The sequence below is a fragment of the Macadamia integrifolia genome, chromosome 3 (genome assembly GCF_013358625.1).
Source record: "Macadamia integrifolia cultivar HAES 741 chromosome 3, SCU_Mint_v3, whole genome shotgun sequence".
Classification (NCBI taxonomy): Eukaryota; Viridiplantae; Streptophyta; class Magnoliopsida; order Proteales; family Proteaceae; genus Macadamia; species Macadamia integrifolia.
The window spans coordinates 11,778,671-11,796,573 of NC_056559.1; the positions used below are offsets into that span (position 1 = coordinate 11,778,671).

Genomic DNA, 17,903 nt, shown 5'->3' on the forward strand with positions numbered 1-17,903 from the left:
CCATTTGGGCACCACAACTACGGCGGCACATGGGGTTTCCATGCTTGCACACATGGGCGGCCACCCAACTGGCAAGGGCCATGAATGGGCCTCAGCACAAGCAGCACACAACACACGACTCGGAGCCATGACACACAAGGGCCGAAGCACACACATGGGTAGGAAAACACAAGCCCATGGGGGGCTGCGCGTGATAGGGGTTGTTTGTGACAGAGGCAGGCATGGTGATGTACAATGCCATGACACCAGCATAGCTTGTGATATAGGGTAGCATCCCAAGCACTCAAAGTCATAGCTAGGCCATGGGGGGCTGGGCGCATAGTTGTCACGGCGACAAGGCGAACCAAGGCGGTGGAGGGTTGTCTAAGCGCTTAGGCGAGAAGGCGCACGCCTTGAGGCGAACAAGGCGACTAATTGTTATTTTTTATTTTTCCTATTTTCTAACATTATTTAGTAAGCTATATATACCTTGTATCATAAAAAAATCAACATTAAGCAACATCAAGCCATTAAAAATCAACATTTAGCCATATTAAATTATAAAAAATTAACATTAAGTCATATTAAGTTATAAAAAATCAAAATTTAGAGAAATGCTCTGGGTCTATAACAAGTTTGACTGGTCAAATGATATTAGTTTTACATGATACTTTTTGTATCAGTTATAATATAAAACCAACTTTCCAACAAGTCTAAGATTACTTAAATCTAAGTTGTAATAATAATGCTCCGGTCAAACTTATTTTTAAGTGCGCGAATGCTGTTAAAATCGCCTGAATGAAAATAATTTTATGGATATCAAAACCAAAAATTATTTTACCGGACTTTTGGTTTTTAGCAATGTTTTAACATGATAGAATTTATAAAATTTTCATAATTAAGAAAAACTCTAGCATTTAAAAGTTGAAAATCGCCCCTATAACCAAAATCCAGTTTTTCTTCTTGGACTGGGGGGTTGACTTTTTATCCTTTTGGAATTTGATTTTTAAACTATTTTTATTGGATTCAAATATGGGGTATTTTCTTATTTATGAATAATATCTTAAGTAAATAAAATAAAAAATATAAAAAATATTTACTTAAATGATATTTGGTATAAATAAGTGTCAAAACACAAGGCGGTATGCAGTGCAATAAGGCGAATGTCACATAGGCCCCAGGCAAACCGCCTGGACGCCTAGGCGACGCCTTGACAACTATGGCTGGACGGGTCGATTAAGGCTAAAAATGGCTAAGTGGTTGGACACCCTTGAATTGTTTTGATCGTATGTTGCAAAGAATCGTTCAAAATGAATTCTTGAAGATGCTGGATCGACGACTTAGAAATGAGAAATGTTGCTGAGATTCCGATCCAAGGAACGTGGTGATTTTGCATTGACAACCTTTTTAACAAGAAAATATGATGTCTCAGTTAATCAATTTGGTTTCATGTCAGGTAGATTTACTATTGAAGCCATCTACCTTTTTAGAAGAGTAATGGAAACATATAGAACTGCCAAGAAAGACCTACACATGGTCACGATTGACTTGGAAAAAGGCCTATAATAGAGTCCCTAGAGAGTTAATCTGGCATTTCTAAAGAAGAGAAGGGTGTCAAGCAGATATGCAGACATTATTAAAAATATGTATGATGAGGTGGTGATTAGTGTGAGAACCAAGAGTGGTCAAGGGAGCGAGTTCCCAATTACTGTTGGGCTTCATCAAGGATCAACTTTAAGCCCTTACCTATTTGTATTTGTAATGGATGAGCTGATCAAAAGCATTCAAGGAGAGGTCCCATGGTGTATGTTATTTGCCAATGATAATGATTTTGTGCTATTGGATGACACAAAAATAAGGCTCAATGATAAACTAGAGCGATGGAGATCAACTTTGGAATCAAGAGGCTTTAAGATGAGTCGAACAAAGACCGGGTATATGATGTGTAACTTTAGCCACACTATGATAGATAATTACATGGTGACTGTTGAGGGGAGAGATATTGCAAAGTGACTAATTTAGATATTTGGGATCTATCATAAATAAGGAAGGCGATATAGAGGATGATGCGTCACATAGAACTAAAGTGGGATGGATGAAGTGGAGATTTGCGACCGACGTGTCCAAAAAAAACTCGAGAAAATTCTATAGGACAGTCTTATGCTATGCTATGATATATGGTGCAGAATGTTGGGCAGTGAAGAAGCGACTTATCAATAAGCTGTCTGTAGCGAGATGATAATATTAAGGTGGATGTGCGTGAAAACTAGGAAAGATAAGGCAAGGAATGAAATCATTTGAGCGGAATTGTGAGTTGCCCCAATCTATGATAAACTTCGGGAAAGTCATTGGAGATGGTATGACCATGTTCAATGGAGGCCATTGGATGCACCAATGAGGTGGAGTGATATGATCCATATAGAAGGATGTAGAAGAGTTGGGGGCAGTCAAAAAATGACCATAGTAGAAGTGAGGAAAGGCATGCACAGATTAGGCTTTGCTCCAAGTATGACATCGTATAAAGCAGATTAGAGGTCTAGGATCTGGGTAGCAAACCACATCTAGCTGTGTCTGCTTCGTTACTATTTTTATGATTTGCTTCCTATCACTTATTTTATTAATTTTTTCCTTTTTTCCAGTCCTTGCTTGGACCCTGTAGCCGACCCCATAAAGTTGGGATAAGGCTTTGTTATTGTTTCCTTGTTGGTTGGAACCCTTGCTCTTGTACTCGAGTTGAAGCAAGAGTTGCATCTCTTGGTCCATTGTAGTGGTAAAAAATGTGTAGGGTATTGGTTATTATATGAAACCCTGTTTAGGGTATTACCCCATGGAGTAGGCACACTATTGCACCATGTATATCTAGTGTCATTGCATGTATGCTTATTTTGATGTGTTGAAATGCATGGTGATGACAGGATGGTTGCACAGTCTGGTAGGCCTGGACAGTTTGTGGTTGCAAGGCGGATTTGCATAGGATTGTATGTGGTTGTTTGTACGTGCCGGCAGAACAGTTGTCAGTGTATTGGAAAATGTGTCAGTGCCATTAGAGTTCCAATCAACAAGGGAGTTTTGAGTGAGTGCCAACAGCGAGGGAACAAATCAGTGTGTGAGAGGGGAAGTCTGACAGTACGAACAGTGTGCCGGTAGTAAGGGGAACATGAATGGAGTGTGAGAAAGAGTGCCGGGACCAAATTTGGGAGAATTTTTGGGAACCTGATTCACACGCAACCCACCCCCCCCCCCCCCCCCCTGGTGTCAACCTGGGATTTACAGCCTTAAAAGTTGGGATATGGTGGGGAAGAACAAATAGTGTAGAGCAGGAGAAAGCGAAACGAAGAAAAATTACCACAAATTTTTTTGATGGGTTAAACTATTACCTTAATTAGGCAATGACTTCTGCTGTATTGATCCCTGGAATCGCATTCTTCGTCAGTGGCTCCACTATTTGGTTCCCATCTAAGGTGTCCATTTAATGAGGTTCTAAATGCGGAGACCAACACTGCAGTCTCATTATTCCTTGATAACGGCAAGGTTGACTGACTGCATCCCTAATAACTGTCCATCGGTGTTTGTCCACTATCAGACTAAGCCCCTCAGAAAAGAGCTAATAGCTTGGCTGTAATCCTCTCTCCTGGAATAGTAAAAGGAAATAATATTTGTTTCGTCTCTGTATCCCCATGAAACCAATTGTTTTGTATTTCTAATAAGCGTCGTAACTTTTTATGTACGACTCCCATAGACAGGGACTTTATAGCTAAAAGCGTTGGAGTGCTTTAGCAGCGCTAGATTTTGCCCGTGCTCCAATCCCTTGAGTTCTTGTCAGTTTGGCTTGTCTGTTCTCTTTTAGGATTATTCTCTCATGCATGCCTTAAAACTATTTTACCCAGGTTCATCAGCCCCCTTACAGAATAGTGTGTCCATACTTGTGGAGACAGACATTCCCATGGGTGCACCACCTCACTCCTCATTTGCACATGAACTGTATGTGTGCCTGTCTAATGAGACAGGACAGGTGGAGGGTTCATGAAATTTTGGAAATTTAACTAGAAATTTTTAAAATTTATATTTGAATTATTGTTGTGGGAGTTGCTTGGATGTTAAGACTTGACAGCATGTCGATTTAGTCACTACGTAATGACTGCTTCATGATAAGCTTGCAATTTGTGTAATAATGGAGCTTGGCTTGAGTATTACTAGGGTTGATGGGAAAGATAAATAATAAAGTTAGGTTGATTTGGAGGTCATGGATTAACTCAGGGCCCAACTAAGCAAAGAAGTTACCCAGAAGAAATCTCAAAGATTTGAGGTATTTTACAGAGGATTTGATTCACATTCTCTGGATGAATTGAGGAAATATTAATATTTATGGCATTTTATCTGAAAGTGAACGCGTTTTGACTGGACCATCTTACTTTTCTTATGAAGGGATGATAACCCCGCTCATTTCATGGGGCCCAAAGATATTCCCAATGTCAATGTGCTCTGTTGGTAGACTATGGTTTGGTTTCTAGTGATCAGGAATTGGGTTGGGTATCTTTTATTTCTGTTTGGTTTGGTTAGAGTTTGTGCTTTCATGTGCGCTTTATGTTGAATTGCTTCCATTTCTTTGCCCCCCCTCTTTCTTTCATCATAATTGCATCTCCATTATTGCTTTGTTTATTGTTATCCTCAATCTATTTATTTTGTTAATTTCATTGTAAGCAGGTCAGATTTTCCATCTCTTGCAAAGCAGAGCAGTTGGGGATCCAAAGTCACAGCTGTAAAAGGGACCGTAGCAGGATCCGCAAGTCGGCAGAAGTCCACAGGAAGCAGAACAGCTGATTATTCTGTTTCCTCTTCTGCTGTTTCCCAGTCCTCGCTAAGAGGAAAGAGGGACACCATATCCAAGCAGTCAGGTGACCCCCCCCCCCCTCCTTTACCCTTTTAAAGATTTTTTTTTTTTTGGGACATCTACTTATCTAGAAATTTTACTTAATGTTTTGCAGAGGCCATGGACTTCAGATATTGGTGTGAAAGTGAGTCTGTGAGGCTTACTGGGACAAAGGGTACTAATTGCTACTCTATGGTTTTCATTATAGTTTTTTCCCCCCCTCCAAATATTTGCATTTTCAAATGACCACATCATGGAATATAATACCACATCATGGAATATAATAAACTTCAATATTTTCTGTCAATGTTTGTGTTTTAGTTCTCGGCTTTTAAGGTGTTATTTGATCCAAAAATTGTGTCTGGTCAGACAAACTTGATATTGTCCAAGACACAATAATTTCCTGTGAACCCCCTTGCCTTGCTTCCCCTTTCAGGGGAGTTGGATGCGACCCCCATCTTGCCTTTTGGACTCAATTAGTTTAATTGGAATATGGAAGTCCATTGTATCCACACTGCACCACTGGAGGCACTGATGCATGGATTTTCATTAGATCTTCAAGGCTGTGCTAAGTAATGGAAAATTCTTGTTAATCACATCCATTTTGATGGAGAGGGGTTAGAAGCTCTCGTGATGTTACAATTTTATCGAGTAAATATTGTTGCCTAAGTTTCATATTAAATTAAAAAAAAAAAAAAAAAATGTTGCCTAAGATCTGATATTTGGGATTTGTACTTTGAGATTGTCTGCTCATATAATTCTTCAGTAATGAGACTTTTTCTGGTATGACTTCAGTTTTATTTTTGTATGACTTTAGTCATGAGTTGAGTATATATTTTCTTGGTCCTCTGTTTCCCAGATACAAGTTTCCTGGAATTTTGTCTGAAGCAGTCAACGTCAGAGGCTGAGACACTTCTGATAGAGAATCTTGGCTCATTTGATCCTGATCATGAGTTCATCGATAAGTTTCTCAACTACAAGGAGCTGTTGTCAGCTGATGTGATTGAGATTGCCTTCCGATCTCAGAACGACCGAAGGGTGGATGGTTTTGGTGTTGCAGATGTAAATGCAGAGAGTGCTGGTGCTGGGGACTTTGACTCAGACATGGCAGCGGATGGGTCTACCAAAGGGGGAGGCAAGAAGAAAGGGAAGAAAGGGAAGAAGGTGAGCTCATCGGTTCTGGGGTTCAACGTCGTTAGTAATCGCATCATGATGGGTGAGATTCAAACACTGGAGGATTAGGAGAGGTTTGAAGGCAAAAGTTGTAAATACATTTGTCTGAAGGACCCTTGTAAATGTTGTTTTAGGATTTTTTAACCCTCCCCCCTCTCCCTCTCTTCTATAGAGCAGAAATAGCAGGCAGCACGAGTGTCGGCTCAAGCGGTTTTGTGGAGTATATTTAAGAGGTAGAGCCCCTGGGATTTTACTTATTTTTAAAAGAAAGGCCTAGGCCAGGTTAATTCAAATTTAAGTTATCCATGTTCTTTTTTCTTGATTTCTCTTGACAAGTTTCAGCATTCTTCTTTTTGTTCCTTTCTCCCAAAAGTATTAAACAGAATCTAAAGGACTAACCATACAATACTGTGTTTTATTATTTTGGAAGTGCAACTGTTCAAGATCCTGAAGAGTCTTGTTCCTCTTTTGTTTGAAATTAGTACCCTCTTGATGGCCTTTGTATCGGAGAAGATTAGTAGCTATGTTCTTAGAGTTGATAACAAATAAGCATATGTCCATTAGAGAATAACCCGTGATTTGGATTGAAGTTGCCGCATCGATAAATGTCTTTTATTTTTTGAAAGGCTTAGCCTGTAAAGCTGTTGTCAGGGAATCATCTTTTACGTATGTAAATAACTTTTAGAGGTTCACTATTAATGCCTCCAGGTGAATTGATTGATCTGATTACCTCTGTGCGCATACTGTGATCCGCATTTATGGGCACAATCCCGATCCTTAGATCAGAGCCTCGCATTGACAATTAGCCTTGGGATGAGCTTCAATGTTTGATTTGTTGGCAGGTGCATCTTGTCGTAACCCAAGTGGTGGATTAAGCAGTTGTAAATGGAGGTTTCAAGAGTCAAAGATCAGATCAGCTGGATGAACTCTGTTAAAAGTCTATCGAGGAAAGGAATAGTTCAGCGTAAGTCTTTTTTCTATTCCTAGGACTTGTAATAGTTATTCTATTTAATGATTGAAGGAAGGCAACTTCAGTCAAATTGATTGGAACTCCTTTGCTCAAATTTGAGGAATCTCTCCCTCTCTCTCTCTCTCTCTCTCTCTTCTCTTTACAAACTCCAAGCAGGATGAGCTTCAATTTTGATTATCCTTTCATCTTCTTCCCTGAAGACCTTTAATTCAAGGAAAAATCTGCTTTCAAAATACTTCTAGAAAACAACTTACTAGTGTATCTTCTTCCTTTTTTTTGGTTTTTGTTTTTGTTTTTGTTTTTGTCTTTGCTTTTTGTTTTTGTTTTTGTTTTTGTTTTTGTTTTTGTTTTTTTATGAAACAAGAAAACAATCAATAAATGAAGATAACTTAATATATCCAGCCGAGTACTCGAGTTCTAAATTTTGGTTTTCTAATGATAACAAGGTGAGCAATTTGCTTAAACAGAAACACAAGGTCATTAGATTGCCTGAGACAAAAATGAATTAAAAAAAGTCTTTTAGACATAATAGAATAAAGGACAAGAACTCCAAGGCCAAGAGCCAGTGCTATTGTTATTATTCTGAATCAGGTTATGCAGTTCCTCCGAATCACTTCATATTTTTGCCATGTCCCACTAGTATGCCATTTCATTGAACTGTCATTGTTGTGCTTATTTTTTAACTACACAAGATGCCCTAAAACATGGTTTGAGGGATTTATTAAGTCCCTCCTTTGTGCTTTGGGCTGGATTATATCTTTGATACCCCATCAAATCTGTCTAAACGGATTTTTGGGGAAGTGCATCCTAGATTCCTTAACAATGGCATCCACCCCCACCCTCCGCAACCACCCCAACACCTCCATTTTAAGTTGTAATTACATGACCACCCCCTGTAACCACTCTTACCCTCTTCTGCCACTCTATTTTTTTTTCCTCCTATCTCTTCTTTGGTTCTTCTTCTTCTTCTTTTCAATTGCATCAGTTTTATCACCACCACAACGACTGTCGAAAATTCCTCTCTGATGCAGTGAGTGCGTTTCATGGCCAGAAATGAGGGGGTTTAGTCCCAATCGGTGGGGTGATATATGGTTGTTGATCTTTTGACTTAGGAAGAACATCTCCACCCTTAAGTTCCGGCTTTTGGGTTGGATGATGTCAAATGATATTCGATCTTGCGCTGATCATGTGGGGCACATGACACAAAGTTATGACGAGTTGATACAGTGAGTGCTCTTTAACTATTACCTAGAATATGTTCAATTAGTTATTAGTATAGAAATATCGTAAAGATTTGCACAATGTCTCATCGGCAAAAAATCTAGACTGTGTCATCCATAAAATAGATTGATTCTTTATTTTTCTTCTAACATTGGAAAATATGCTATGAATCAATGGAATGAAGGTAAGAAAAACTAAATTAAATAATGATGAATGCTCATAATAGAATCTATTAAATCTTTTACAAAGAATAGGGGGTAGAAGTAGCCAAGTGGATTGAGGCAGTGGATTATGAATCCACAATGCGTGGGTTCAATTCCCATGCACCCCGTTTCAGCCATCTCATCTTCTCCTTATTTTTCTTTTGTAGAGATGAAGAAATCTCACAACGAAAACACCTTCTCACTCTTTCATATATTAGGAGATTTCACTTGGAAAAGAAAATGTTCCATACTAATGGATTTGGGTCCATGACTATGGGTCCAATGTACAGATCTTGTAGCATTTCCCAATGAGGCTCTTTTTTTTTTTTTTTTGATAAAATGAGGCCCTTACACAGGAAGGGGTTAGTCCTACATTGATCGGTTGGTGTATGATTGTTGAACTTATGACCTAGGATGGACCTTTCTACCCTTACCTTGGGTTTCCATCATTATCGTCTTGTTCCATGGGTTCACCTTGCCTCAGCGAGACTCTAAAGCTCTACAATGTTGTCTGGATTGTCGTGAACAAGAAAACTCTCACCTGCGACTGCGAGAAAAGAAAATCGCCTGGTGATGTCCGAAAAGCTCCATGCCAAATAAACTCCATGTGATCCTTACATGATGTTGGAGCTATAGCCACAATAATTTCCATGGCGATGCCGTAGGCTAGGTTTCCTTCCCAACTAGGAGCTGGAAGTCTCCACCTTCACACAAATGTCAGCTTACTTTCTCCCACCATCAAGTGGGCAGGACCTGAATATCACTTTCTTGCTCCCAGGATCAAGCAACACCTTGTAGAAGGAAAGTGCTTTTAGGTGAATCATTCATATGAGGTAGAATAACTGGCAAAGAAAGATGGGAAGGAAATGTTAAGAAAGATAGGGGGAAAGCCCCTCTATTTTATATATTTCATACTTGAAAAAAGATCTCCTACCTCCTTCACTTTCATAAGAAAATTTCTAATAAATTCATTGTTAAAAAAAAAAAAAAAAAAATTTGTTAAGTGACTATATAAGCAGTTTACTATTATCTAAATGGTCAAACTATCCTTAGGTATTGGTAAACTTATCTTTAAACCCCCAAATTGGTAAACTACAAACCTCCGTCTAGCAATTTTTTATTTTTATTTTAAATCTTGTTGTAAGTTCTCTCTTCCCTCTGCCTCTTTCTGCTTCTGCTTGATCCTCTCGAACTTCAAAGAATTCCATTCTTTTTTTTTTTTTTTTTTAATCTTTTTCTTTCAATAAATAATTAACAAACCATTTGAAGTTATTGTTATTCTAAAATGCACAGATGTAGTTACCTACTTTTGTTCATCTGAATTAAATTTCTGTATTTTATGGTATATCAAAGCTTTCAAAAATTGGTTTCGAATTGGCCCTTCTCCCTTTCTTATGTTCCACCACTTTTTAATTGCATATTTCGATCTCTTAGAACTGATTAAGGTAAAGCAATGAAAGGGTTGCTATGGAAGTCTAATATCCCTTTTCTCGTGGATTTGTTTAAAGTGTCGTTAGAATGTGTGACTTTTTGGCCTGTCTCCACTCCATGGTTAGTCGATCTTTGTAATAGTGATTGGTGACTACCTATGTAACCCACATTCTAATCAATGAATTTTCTTTAATAGACATGCCTTTTTAGATGCTATAAGATGACTTGATTTACTGACCAAGCCCTTAACGCTCTCCAAGGATCCAGTTATCAGTGCCATCCAGTAAGGCTAGTAGATTCATTTATTTTTTTTCTTAAAATAAATTTGGGTGTTCCTCTCACTAAATGTGAATATCCTCTTTCTCCATTATTTATAATGGAAGAAGATCACAAAAGGGTTAAGTCCCAATAATAAACATGTATGTTGAGTGCGAACTTGCTGTCAATTCGTTCAAACTTTGGGTTCTAATGCATTATTCATTTTCAACATTTTTTTTTGTTTCTTCATTATAACTTGGTAGATTGTTAGGGTTAAATCTAGTCGAAAATAAACTTTATTTTTACCTTTCATGCTCTCTTGGTTTTTTAAAATACCCATATTATCTCTTAGTAGCATATTTTTACAGTTCTTTTAAGTATACTTTCTATATACTCAATTGACTTAAATATGTATTGCATAATTAATAGTCATTAACCCTTTAATATATTTGTTTACACAACAAAATAAAATAACATATTTATTTTGTTTTTTAATATCCATATATATTATCCAAAAATTCTCACCAAATCAATGAGTAATTGAAGCATAAAATTATTCTAGTACGTAATTATAGTAAATCAATATGTAGATAAAAAATGTGCTATATAAATTAGTCAATTCGCATCACATGTACTAAATACGTGTTTATACAACACGTAGTTAGATCATCTCAATATGTAAAGGTATATCTAAATGTAAAGTGAAAAAGTTACCTTCTGATTTTGCCAGCTCCTACAAGGTTAATTCATCTACTTTATCATGCAAAAGTTGATTATGGGAATCATTGGACCCTATAGTTTTCTCTTTAATTTTCTTTCAATAATACTTTAAAGTTTTTCCTTTTAGATAATACTTTCAAGTGATCGAAGAGAAGCCATGGCAGGATTGAGGGTAATCCACTCCTTGGGCAAGAAGGAACTTAGGCTTTCCTTTTTATTTTGGGTAATAGTAAGCAAGTGACCCACACCAGTACTTATATTTGATAAAACAAGTGCAAACTCTCTCTCCCATCTTACCATATGACCTTAAATTAATAATATTTTTAAACTTCACTTTGGTTTATCATATAGATTCCTTCTCACACCGCCCTCTTATACTAGGAACTGGTGTTGGGAATTTATAAAATTTGAAAATTTTGAACGTTAGAGGAGACGAGCGGCGATTACCTTTTCCAGAAGTTATTATTTTCTCTTCTTTCCCTTTTGTCGTATATTTCCCCAGTTACTAAAATCCGAGAGGGTAGAGTCCTTTCTTTTTGGGTATATCAAGAAACGGAGAGTTCCAGACACTTCATTCAGACCAAAGTCGGTGCTGTGAAAAGCATTCTTACCCTCTTGGAGCCGGATTATGGCAGCATCTGCTCCGTCAAACCTAGGTGCGAACTCCGATTCCGGAAGAGATGCTATTTCTCAGTGTCTTCACTCCAACTTCTGCTGCCGTCGTCGATCAATCTGTTCGGGAACTTTGCCGCTTCGTCAAAGAGGGAATTTACTTGAACTTCAATCGGCTCTCGACGGCTGCGACCCGCGTTTTGTCAATGTTTTCGTCAAAGGGTTAGGGTTTCTTGTTCGCTTCGCATTTCAGAAGAACGAGACGTTGTGGCGGTTGGATTCTCCGGAGACTCATCCCTTCGTCAAGGTTTTGAAAGGTTTTTGATTAGGTCTAATTGGGTATGGGTATCGAAGATTTTGAATTCTAACGTAATGTGTGGAGTTTTATTGCAGGTCGTTTCATGTCGAACTGATGTTCAAGCGGAGCTCGTACAGCAAGTGCTCTTGTTAATAGCGCAGAACAAGCGCACGGGACTTGTGGAAGTTTGTAAATTCTTGAGGCCTTTCTTGAATTTCTCGTTATTGAGGGTATCTTCATCTGCTTCATCGTTTTCGTTCACAAGGCTTTTAGTTTCCTCTATTGCGTCACTGTCTTGCTCGATTCCATTCGAAGCTATGCCCATTGTCAAGTTGATGATGGAATGCTTAAAATATTTTCCGCGGAAAAATGCAGAAGTATGTGTTTGCTCCTTTGGCAATTTTTGACAGCTTTGTTTGCTCATCTCAATTACTCATTTTATTTCCTTCATTCCTGGCAATGAGTATTTTGTCGATCAACTCAGATTCTTAAAGTTCGAAGGATTTAGGACATGAAAAATTTCATTGACTTTGCTGAATATCTGGTGGATGCATTTACGGTGTTCTTGAGGCTGGTGGTTGGAACTGGATCGGTATGTTTCTGAAGCTTCATTGGATTACTCTTAGCAAGCGATGATGTGTTAGAATTCTCACCACTGCCTGTAATTAGCCATCTTCCTCTTTTTCACAAACATGAGTAGGCAATCGTCAGATTGTTGGGAAAGTCATATTGGCAATAAGCTCTATTGATCTCTGTTATGGCATTCCCATATGCTCATGTCATATTTAAGAAGCTAATTATCTGAATTTCATTTTTAATTTCAAGGTTTATCTGTGTTAATTTATCTCACAATCTTTTTTAGCAGTTGATCAAAGACGCTCAACTATGCAGCGTTGAGCTGTTGGAAACTCTTCTATCATTTTATACTGATTTTCACAAGTTTTCTGGTGGGAGCGAGCCCATTTTCAAACTGTCGAAGAGTGTATTGCTCGTTTAGAAAGTGCTTGGATTGCCGTACATACCAGAATTGTTATCAGTGAAGATGTCCTTATTTCTCATACTTACTCCAGCAGAATTTGAGCATGACAACTCTGTGCTGAAACTCACAGTTTTCTTGTTTAAGTGGAAAATTGAAAATGGTACGTTCCCATTTATTTGTGCTGGCCAGCACTTGGTGAATTTGTTCTATTTTAGTTTTCTATTCCCCTCCCCTTCCTGAGTGGGAATGAGAATTAGTTAAAGATACTTTATTATATCTCTAATCCTCTTAACCCACTAGGCATGTCAATAACTAAAATGAAAAAAAAAAAAGGGAATGTCAATGCATTCAGAAATAGACAATTGATTTCTATGAATAGGCTTCTGAATTTATGAAACCGAAGATTCTAGAGCTTAATTAATTTCTTTTTCTTGTTTAAACTGTCTTGGTTTCATTGCTGGGACATTTATTAGAAAAGCCAGCTCATGGTTTTATTTTAGAGAATTTCATTAATGGCAATAATCACAATTAAGTCACGCCACACTACTTTGCCAGCTTGGCTATAGATTGATTGAAAGTTTAAAGGAAAGAATTCCTCATGGCGCTAGTTTGGGGAGGAATCTACATGCAACACCAATGGTGGTGCGGAAAACGGTATCATCCACATGGGGCCCATATTGTCAGACCATGAGGGGAAAAATAATAAAAAACCTCGTGTGAGAGGAAAATAGTACCTTGGTGTTGTGCGGAACTTTTTTCTTACTCTTTTAGACGGAACTCACAGTCATGTGCTTGTAATACTGTGCTGTAGCCAGTCTTGTGGTTTGTATGCTTAAAAAAATCCTTTGTTGTGGCAGTATAACATAGATCCTTCCTCCGCCATGGCAGTGGGTGCTGTATCAATATATGAAGAATTATGTTGTGATGCTATTATGCTTTTTAATAAAAAAAAATTTCCCCATTTCTTGGCCTTGGGAAACATTTTATGCTTGCCTCTTGGGGAATGTATGGTGACAGATGTTACCGGGGCATTTCATTTTCTGAAATCTAGCCTTCACCGAGTCATATTGATATGCCAAGGACATGCTTGCACTTGTGTTGAGAGAAGTTAATTTTGTCCTGCAACTTTGTTTTCAAACATGACATATTTACGTACAATTTGTGTAATTTCTCAGGTGCATCAGTTTATCTCAATGCCTAAGTATGTTATTGTTTTCCTGGCACTTGTTAATGTAGTAGTAGTTGTAGTCTAAAACATTTATTATAATGTATGTAATGGATGTAATTGCACTTTTGATTTTCCTGAAATTTTTAAGTCATTCAACTTTTGATTAGTGTTGGACAATGATAATTTTCTTGTTAGGTAGTAAATAACTATGATGTAGATGTTAATCATAATTTTATCTCATAGAAGTGAAGGGTTCCATTGTTCTATCTGAATGCAATTATTTCTCTAAAGTATGTTGTAATGATGATTTTTTCTTCACTGTCAATCTGCTGGAAAATGTTCTGCATACTTTTTCATAATATGTCACTGGAGAACCTGCATCTGGTCCTAGTAAGGAGTTTCTGTTCATTTTTCTCGTCATCAATCTGTTATCATCTCCTTCTAAATCAGTTAAAGCTGCAGCGACTGAATTTCTCTGTGTGTTGGAAGAGCTCTTAATGCATTTTTCAGTTGCATCTAAGAAAGTACTTTATATAGCTGGGGAATTTCCATTTATCAGTGAACCTCAATCAACTATTTATATGCTTTTGCGGGATCTGGGCTGCAGGTTACTTTCTATTTCATGATTTCATCTAAAATAATGCTGTTGAGGGAGATAGCCTCATTTTCCTCCTCCCACCCACAAATATTTTCTACCCCACAAATATTCTCTTCCGCTTTCCCTTTTCTTTATATTGTTGGTTCTGAATTTATGGGTACTTATTGGGGTGAGGGAGCGGAGAAAATTTTAGCTGACCCAACTCTGTTACTTGTAGAAGGAGTACTAAGTTGAGTTCAATTGAAAGTGGGATTGCAGTGTCAGAAGGATTATTGCTCTTCTGAAAGTGGCATGGTAGTGTGAGGAAAAAACTCTTGTATATTGATCCTTCCATGGCTCATAATTATTGCTGCTTTGCGAAATATCTATCTGCGTTTTCTGAACTGGCTGTTGTTTGCATTATGTATGGGGAATGTGTGGTTTACTCTTGTTTTTTCCTAGAGAATATGCCACTACATAGATTGTGATTGCTGTTGCAATAGTGAGATCAAGTTGTTTCTATTTGTTATACTGAGGTTCAAAGTTTACTACCTTAGTGATAGCCACTATTATGAGACTTTCAGGTTGGGTTTCAGTTCTAATGTGATAAACAGTAGTCTAGTTCGATAACAATTGTGTGTAACTGTCTGTACATGCTTTACCATATTGACTAGGGATTTGAAATTTGGTCATTTGTTTTCCTGTGCTAAAATTCTCAGGACCCATCTTCATTATCCACTTACTTTCTAAGTTTGGCTTCCATTGGTAAGACCAGTATTTAAGTGATGAACAGTGATCGGAAACCATGGATGTCTCAACTCGGGGAATATTCTTTATGGACTGCTGAAAGAAAAAAGTCTGTACTATTACCTCAGACGGAAGGAAATCTTTCATCAGGTTATTACCTCTGAAGCCTGTAAATTTTGAACAAGTATCAATTAGTGTATAATACTAATGAAATCATCAAAATTAAGCTCTTGTTTTATGACTCAAGTTTATTTTCATCTCATGACATTTTGTTTCTTTTTGACCTTTTAGAAATGCCATTTTTACTCAGTTCCATAAATGCTGTTTTAGTCATGCATAATTCGTTGGGGAGCTCTGTTATAGATTCTTTGGCTGATATTGGCTTTATGGATCCTAGATTGGGTATACCATTGTTGCTATCCATTCTTTTTTATAAAAAATTTTCTGCAATAATAAGAGTAGCTCCCGTGGAATTTTGGTAAGCTGTCATTGTCCAGTTGTTTGATTCTGTACTTAGTGAAGAATATATTTTACAAATCACTTTTCTTTTCTTCTTTTTCTTGTTTTCCTCCAGTTTTCATCTTAATATTGTACCATTTATTTTGCAGATAAAACTTCTTAAAGTTCTTCCCTTCACATTCGGTGTTGATACCACTTATTGGTTAGACTATTTTGCCAATGCTTCATAAAGAAGCAAGACCGTATGTTCTCCATCCGTTTTGTTTTTATGGTTAACATTACCTGATTTATTCTCTTGGGCAATCGTCTATGATTGGACCTGGTTCTTCTTGATATGGACCTCCAAACGGATTTCTAATGGCCCAAGGCAGCGCTAATTCATCAATTCCAAGTAGTTGGGGATAAGATTTTCTGAGTTGATGAGTTGAACATATAGCATTTTAACTCGTTTTCAGATTCATATCACTATTTACCAAATATATTCTAGTACAACTTAAATGATAGGAAGACTTGGTGAAAGATAACGTTAAAGTGGAATGAGTGATTACTTGTTGAGTGTTCTTGTGCTCAGGCTCACTGAATGGAATCCAATTCTACCATGATGTCTAATGTGGCTTTACATGATGAAATTTGTTGCATCTAAAAGGTTGTTAAGTGCAGTTTTCATATTGGAGCCATGAACCTGGTGACCTGGGGGGTTCTTTATCATATCAAATTCTTTGATCATTATCTTTATTTCATTTGCTATATATTTTTTTTCTAATGCCTTCCTATTGATATGTTCTTGCCTTACTTTTTTGTTATTCTTATCCTTTTGAAGGTTCTTGTACATTCTAAAAGGTTTAGTGAATTTATGTCTGAAAGAAATATTTACATATATATATATATATATGTTAGTATGGCTACTTCTGTTTGTGATGTCTACAGAAAAAATCTTGATAGGGTTGTGCACCTCATCCTGTCTGTATCGGCATATGGTATTCCAAAACCTCCCCCCTTGTTTTGTTCCTATTTATGTTCTAGCTTCTAAGGCCATTCTCTCCATGATTTTGACATTCGTTTTGAGTCGACACGCATGCATACAGAGCCAAGATCGAACTGTGCAAGCTCTTGATTTTCAAAGCCTTTCCCATCTGTGTGAAGCTGATGTGGTTGGTAAGGCCTTCTCATTTCTTGAGAAATTATCACAGTTTTAAGGGCAAGGGAACCCTGTATGTCTAGCGATCCCATGCCTAGACACAGGTGGGGTTGAAAATACGCAGTGTGCAGCTTGGTTTTTTCACACCCACCTATGTCTGGGCATGGGGAACTCTAGATGGACAGGGTTCTTTTCTCCCAGTTTTCAATATTGTTTTGCATTCCAAAGGACCATGAAAATATAGATTACGTTGTTCCACGTATGATATTTCTAATGCCTATAAGAGGTAGTGAGGGTTTTTGAACGACAATGATATGATTTCTTCTACTGTCGGTACTTCCCGAAAAATTTAGCAACAGAAAATAGCAATCAAAAGATAAAATTCTTCAGAGATAATATGTGGTGTTGGATGGGGATGAGAAATTCATGTATTACTACTGAAATCTGGTAGCTTCTACTGTCTGTAACTTGGAGATGGAACTTTGCTTAAGTCTTTAATGTTTTATGGTATGAGACACTAGCGTAGATTTTGAGATGCCTTCGGTTTTAAGATTTTAGGGCTGGCTGTATAGTGTAAATATGAAATCTTATCACAAGCCCTGGAAATTACACAGAAAGGATGATTCAGGTGTGAGATTCAAGTGTAAAATAGAAAGGAACAACAATAAACCATAGAAATGAAAAGAAATTAGAATAGATAATTGACCAAACAACTCTTTGCTTTGCCAAATCATCAACCAAGCCATTAGTGTTTGTTGATTTCAACTGTAATTGAACCTGAATTTGAGTGGCAAGTTGTCTTCATTAATTCCATTCACATTCTTGGACATGCACTATCACTAAATGATGAATCAAAAGTTGCTCGTTCCAAAACATACCTAATATGAACCACTTGTAACTGTAGCAGGTTGATAATCTTATAACGTGTAGGGTATAGTAGTATTAATATTTTTTTTACTTCACACTTTTGCTTAAAGGTAGTTGTCATATGCCTACATTTCCTTGTGAACATTGTAGTTCTTTCTACATTTAGGCACATTTCTTTATTAATAGTGGTCTATTTCTACAAAGGCCTTCATTTTGTGCAATGCTTATTTTCT

At 37.4% G+C, this 17,903-nt stretch overlaps 1 protein-coding gene and 1 pseudogene across 4 annotated transcripts in view; both read left to right on the top strand.

Annotated features, from left to right (window-relative positions):
- The window catches only part of LOC122074014 (protein ESSENTIAL FOR POTEXVIRUS ACCUMULATION 1-like), a 34,721-nt gene extending 27,459 nt beyond the window's left edge, over positions 1 to 7,262 (top strand). For 3 of the 4 annotated variants that reach the window (XM_042638782.1, XM_042638783.1, XM_042638784.1), the window contains 3 exons: positions 4,684 to 4,874; positions 4,965 to 5,024; positions 5,709 to 6,328. In XM_042638782.1, coding sequence (XP_042494716.1) covers positions 4,684 to 4,874; positions 4,965 to 5,024; positions 5,709 to 6,091 — 634 coding nt within the window. In that variant the 3' untranslated portion in view covers positions 6,092 to 6,328. Of the gene's footprint in view, positions 1 to 4,683; positions 4,875 to 4,964; positions 5,025 to 5,708; positions 6,329 to 6,864 lie in introns of those variants that run through there. The other variant, XR_006138941.1, reaches the window with a different exon arrangement.
- A 4,005-nt stretch (positions 7,263 to 11,267) lies between these two features.
- LOC122073226 lies at positions 11,268 to 12,571 on the top strand (annotated as a pseudogene).
- Positions 12,572 to 17,903: the final 5,332 nt, after the last annotated feature.